The following is a 6,000-nucleotide window of genomic DNA, read 5'->3' as shown; positions in this document are numbered from 1 at the left end:
TTAAATCTTAAACCAATGAGCGAGGCTGTTCTTAAAAAACAAAAGAAAAACAAAGCAACAACACCGAGCACGCAAATCCCAAAATTTAGTAAAATGGCAGTACGATTAGAAGGACAATGCAAAATTTTTACCTATAAAAGTGTCAAGTCTTGATAAGAATTATTGCCTAAATTGCGAAACGTCCGCCTGTATCACGATTCGTCCTGTACGCGCCTAGCAATCCGCACCACTTTATATCACTACACACTCACTAAACTAACGTTATCACTTGTAATCACTTTGCGAGTAATAGTATCAATGTATAAAAACCTTACCTAAAATGTTAACATTAAACAGTTAAGAGTAAACGTGCACATCACTTAAACGCTCGTAAGTCAAGCGCTATCCACTTATAAATAAATAGACATCCATGATAATTATAGAAAACCCTTAAACCTAAACCTATAGAGTTAGCCAAACACTTTGAAGAATTCAACAAAAATGAAAATCCTCTTCAAACTAAAACAGAAACTCTCAAATTCTCAATGATTAGTGGTGTTCATAAATTTTGATAATTTCCACCACAAAACAAAAACAATCATCATGTCTGATATGGCACAATTTAGAAACACTATTATAACTCGATTTCAATAAATACTCTTTTAAAAACGACCCGCTAATCACTGAGTTACAAATAAATTATAGAAAGAAACAAAAAGTAACAATTTACAAGACAAACCTTACAATAACTGTAATAGTTATATAGACAAGCTAATCATATTATTGGTGACACAGCAATGACTTACAATTAAAATCCTCTACCATTATTACTGCTGATTAAATTATAAGTAAGTAAATGAAATGATATTAGAGATAATAAACTAACATGGCTTCTTCGAGTTATACAACCAAAGTGCCATTTGGTGGGAGGAAATAAAAGTTCGCAATAAACCTACGAAAATATTGTATAACACTTAAGTTAGGTTTAAAATTTTGCTAAAATAAAACATAACTAATAAACTAAATTGAACTAAACAACACACACCCTAAACGTCCCTATCACATAGGGTCATCAGTATCACTGAATTGAAAGGTAATCAATAATTTAAAAACACGCCTTTGCAAGTCCTTCAAAAGGAAAACATCCCGGGTAAGACTCGAACCGAAAAACAAAAAATGCAATCCCTGGCATCACTATATCGCTAATTTATTATTTCCGATAAAAATCAACATCTAATCAACAAAGTGCAGAATAAAATTAAAATAAAATCAATAGTACGTTCTAAACCGACACATAAAATTATTTTCAATAATACCAACTTAATTTAACAGAAATTATTACTAGTCATCGAACGCACGTAAAGTTCGAGGAGTAAAAAAGTTCGAGGGCACCAGTCACCACCGTTTACGCGATTTGGTTCAGGTAGTCCATGAAGTCGTTGGAGAAGAGCTGGAGAGAGGGTTCCTGGAGGGGGGCGCGGCGGACGGCGCCGCAGCCCAGGGGCGGCCGCTCGACCGGCTTGGGCCGAAGCGAGGCGAGGTACCGCTCGGCCAAGGACTCACCGAGACTCATCGCGAGGGTTTCGGGGCTGAGCCCGAGGAGGGAGAGCGACTCGGTGATGCTGGCGAGGGTCGGCGCGAGGTATTTGGTTGCGGGCTCTTCGGCGGCCGGCTCGGGGGCTCGGGAGGCCATGCTCGTGTTGACGACGGGACGTAGGGCGGGGGGTGAGGCGCGGCGGGGCGGCGACGGGGCCACAGTCCAGGGGTCACTGGCAGGGGGGGTGCCGGGGGAGGTCCCCGGCACCGCCGACTGTTATGGCCACTGCTGGAAGAGCGGGAACGCCCGTTTGGTGAAGCAGTAGGTCAGCGGCTTGACGAAGTGCGTGTCGAGCACGCGGCAGTGCGGGCACGTGACCGGGTGCGAGTAGTCCGAGTAGTTGAGCCGCTGCTGCGGGTGCAGGAGTGGCTTGTAGCAGCTGTTGCACTGTAGAAAGAGATGACACAAGCTTAGAAAAGAGAGAAGTGATACACGCTAAAATATGGGAATGGTCTTTAACTTCATATCGAGACATCTATGATTTAATCGCCCAGTCATTTGAAGGCAAAATTAGCTAACAGCCTGGTCTAGATAAATACCTACAAATGAATAACAATGTTCTGTTTATAAATCCAATATTCCAGTATAAATCTACGTAAACCCTACTAAAATTTTGTTAAACCCTACTAAAGTGTTGTGTGCACTTGTTTTGGAGCTGCAACAAGTTATACTGTATAACCTGCTTTAAACGCTTTGTATGTTATAGTTGTATCCCTGTTTTGTGCACCAAATAAAATAAATAAATAAATAAATAAATAAATTTGTTCCCAGCAGGATTCAAACGCACCACTTCAACTGGAACTGTAATCCCGTATGCAAACTATCACTTCGGCTGCATTCGGTCCGAAATATCTTACGTCCTACCTACGTCTTTAGCTTAAATAAGAAGAAAAAGTATACATACCTTCAGTCGCTCCGCGCAGCAGGGCGTGGCCATGAAGATGTCATACGAGTACATGGTCCCCAGCACCAGCGACGCTCCTTCCCACTTCTGGCCGCAGAACCGGCAGCGGATCGTGCGCTCTGGGTCGCAGCGCTCCAAGCAGCCCATGCAGACGCAAGTCAGGTACTGCGTGCGACCTTCCACTTTCACCTAAAGAAAATAGGGGCTGTAGTTGCATGTACAAAAGCACGCGACAAAGAAGAATTTTTGAAAATAGTCGCAGTTCTCCAGGGAATGTTGCGTGCAACCTTCCACTTTCACCAAAAGAAAATAGGGGTTGTAGTTGCACGCAAAGTATTGCGCGCGAATTGGTTAAGCAAACTTTTTGTGGCTCCTAGGTTGGTCTGTTTGTTTTATCGTGTATCATCGCCTAATCTGAAATTGGTACAGTACAATAGCTACATAAATACAACCTTGACAAAAGTTATACGTTACGCGGATAGATAAAACTAGATAAAATTTGAGGTTACGCTTTCTCCTAAATTGCCCAAATTTACTAATGATCGAAAACCTTAGCTTGAGATAATTGAGCAAACCTGTTACAATCCTAATGAACTCTGAGAAATCAGAGGAAAGTTACAGACTACGTAAAAGAGCATAAATCCCAAATTCTTATAAAAGGACGAATTGTTTAACCACCCAGAGGTAATTTTGGAGGAAGTGGTGACTAAGCAAAAAATGTTCTTTCAAATTAAAAGCCACATTTCGACTCGGCTCCGCTAAAAAGGACACTTAGCGCGGACCGAGTCCTCAAAAATTAACATCATTCGAGTTAAAGCGTTGCAACGGTTGAGCTTATTTGTGATTGCTTAAAAGGATTTTCGGAAGGAAATTTTAAAGGAAAGCGTATAAAGGAATCCCAGGATATGCGTGGTAATTCTAACGCCAAACATTCAAATATCCAGAAAGATCCTAATTCTCTGAGCAAACATCACCGGTCGACACGTTTAGAGACAAAATTTTGGGATGTTCGACTCTCTCACACGTATTGGAATGCCGCCAGAAGACAGAGAGCGACTGTTGTTGATTAGATTTAAGAATTTCTGCAGAATATTCAAAATAAGAGGTTATTTTGAATATAACGGTATTCGGCATGGCGCAATGTCTAAAAAAATTTAAGAATTTTATGACGGTGCTATATTCACAAATATTCAAGTATTTTTAATGCAAAACCCATTGCGTGTTACGTGTAACGGTGTGACGTTGTTTATTGGAAGAACGGAAAAGAACTTTTTAAAACAGAAGTAAATACAAGACGTATTCACCATACCAGTAATCTGATCAACACCCCAAGAACAATCGTATAAGTAGCGAGGGGACGTTACACAAACCGTACCGTATTTAAGTTTCAAAGGACTTTGCGATTCCTTCAAAATGTCAATCTCGTTCATAAATAAACCTACAGAAAATCAACATCCAATTTAACGTTCCTCCATTGTTTGTTTAAGAACGTAAATTGTAATTAGACATCCGCTTCTTCCTTGTCGTACTGTAGACATTGTTAGGAGTCAATAAAGAATTGAATATAGATAACGATCTGTTTTCCAAGCAGGTTCGTAAACGCAATCAATTTCGTGTTTAATTTTGATCATCAACTGATACAGTCTTTATGATATTGATACAGAATAAATTATATTCAAGACTGGCTATAATGAATCTAAATAACGTACCCCAGATTGTAAAGGAATTTGCGAACAGGATCATTAAAATAAAACTCCGCTCTAGTTCTCGAGTCTAAGCAAGTGGCACTTAAGTTTCAGCTGATCCTAAATAAAAACTTTTTAAATAATAACGATATAGAGTTTCTTTCTGTGTAGACAGACGTCATTTTTTATTAGACCGCAAAACAGATTTCGATTTCACTTCGCCACAAAGTACAGTTCACCAATTAAACAAGACAGTATGAGGTTGACTCACCTATGTCTGTGACGCATTCAAGTTATTGCTATCTCTGTCTAAAGAAGGGTTTCTGAACATTTTTATTTCAGAATTTCCATCTGTCAGATGTGGACAAAAAGTTGCCTTTTTGAAAAAAAAAATATTACCAAGTGACACTAGTACAGATTGGCTGATTATTACGTTTTGGCAAAAATCTGTATAAAAAATTCTAACCTCAGAGTAAGAAACCGAAATGTGTAATGTTTACAGGGAACGTTATTGAGCCCGACACTGAAAAACCTTGGTATTTCGCGAATGCTACACGACGCCTGTGAGTCACGCTCATTGTTATGCAAACATGCACCGTATGATACGCGATTAGTTACCCACATGACTAGAGGTTGATGCTCATTAAATGCTATGATCTAGACCGATTGGTAGAAGTGCTAGTCTGTGGGCTATTGATCACTTAGCTAGGCTAGGATTAGTGGCTTACGTAAAACATTTTGAAACCTTCAAATAGGATTCAAAGCTTAGTTTACATCCTAGACATTGATTTCCAGACTAATAGCATAAGTTTAGTTGACACGTCTAGTCAACTGACATACTACTTTTTACGAGCAGCCAAAATGCAAATTACCATAGATTTTTTATTGAAAGGGAATATATTTATTGCTTTTAGATCTGCTTGATGAAGTGCTATTTTACCCGACTGCGTCAGAAGGAACCCTCATTTTTATAAGAGGTAGTCATTATCACCAGGTAATTTAATTTCCACAGCAGGAGAAGTACGATCCTCTCTAATTTACCGAAGGCTTCACCTCCAAAGGTTTTACAGGTAATTCAGAAAGAGGCAGTCATGAAATTAAGCTATTCATAGGTTTAAAAAATGAGTTTTACCTCAACGGCACTGCTGGTGTGTTGCCTCGGGCTCAGGAAGAAGGTGCCATCGACCAGGGGATACCGGTCGAAGACGTGGAGCGTGTCCTTGCAGAGCGCACAGGAGACGCGCGGCTTGTGCTGCCCAGCCAAGGTCGAGAGGATGAAGAGCCGCGTGTCGTCGTTGCCGTGGTTACCCTCGTCCTCAATCTGGAACAACAGAAAGTCCCGTTAATTATGGTCTTAAGATTCGTTGCGTTGCGTGAGTTCATAATTAATCCACCCTTACTAATATTATAAATGCGAAAGTATCTGTATGTCTGTTACGTTTTCACACTCAACCCACTGATCCGATTTTGATCAGGTAGAGTTTTGAGACAGAGAAAAATATAGTTTTTGTCACGGTTTTAGAAAGGATGTTTCTGTGGCAGACCGAAAAGTAATGCACGCTATTAAAACCGCGGGAATAACAGCCAAATGTTTAATTGTTTCCTTGATGTGAACGTAGAGTTCATAAAACACAGTAAATTACCTATAAACATCTTCTGTCTAATTGAAATATATGCAGAGTATTGCACGGAGAAAGCTATTAGAAATGATTAGTCATAAAGGTCTTCATAATTTTCCCATTGAAACAAAAGGTCGACCCCATTCTCCGCAAGTAGACGTTATTGTAAAACCACGCTCGCAATTTCAATATTTCATATCCCCACATTTACATATT

General features: G+C 39.9%; 1 protein-coding gene across 1 annotated transcript in view; it reads right to left on the bottom strand.

Moving 5' to 3' along the window:
- Nucleotides 1-1,727: 1,727 nt before the first annotated feature.
- Nucleotides 1,728-6,000, bottom strand: part of LOC135072654 (headcase protein) — a 72,839-nt gene continuing 68,566 nt past the window's right edge. The window contains exons 3-5 of the mRNA XM_063966666.1: nucleotides 5,298-5,486; nucleotides 2,481-2,669; nucleotides 1,728-1,963 (exon numbers count right to left, since the gene is read on the bottom strand). Of these exons, the coding sequence (XP_063822736.1) occupies nucleotides 1,793-1,963; nucleotides 2,481-2,669; nucleotides 5,298-5,486 (549 nt within the window). The 3' untranslated portion in view covers nucleotides 1,728-1,792. The remainder of the gene's footprint in view (nucleotides 1,964-2,480; nucleotides 2,670-5,297; nucleotides 5,487-6,000) is intronic.

The sequence above is a fragment of the Ostrinia nubilalis genome, chromosome 6, assembly GCF_963855985.1.
Source record: "Ostrinia nubilalis chromosome 6, ilOstNubi1.1, whole genome shotgun sequence".
Lineage (NCBI taxonomy): Eukaryota > Metazoa > Arthropoda > Insecta > Lepidoptera > Crambidae > Ostrinia > Ostrinia nubilalis.
The sequence above is the reverse complement of the archived record's forward strand: the minus strand, read 5'-3'. Positions and strand labels throughout refer to the sequence as shown.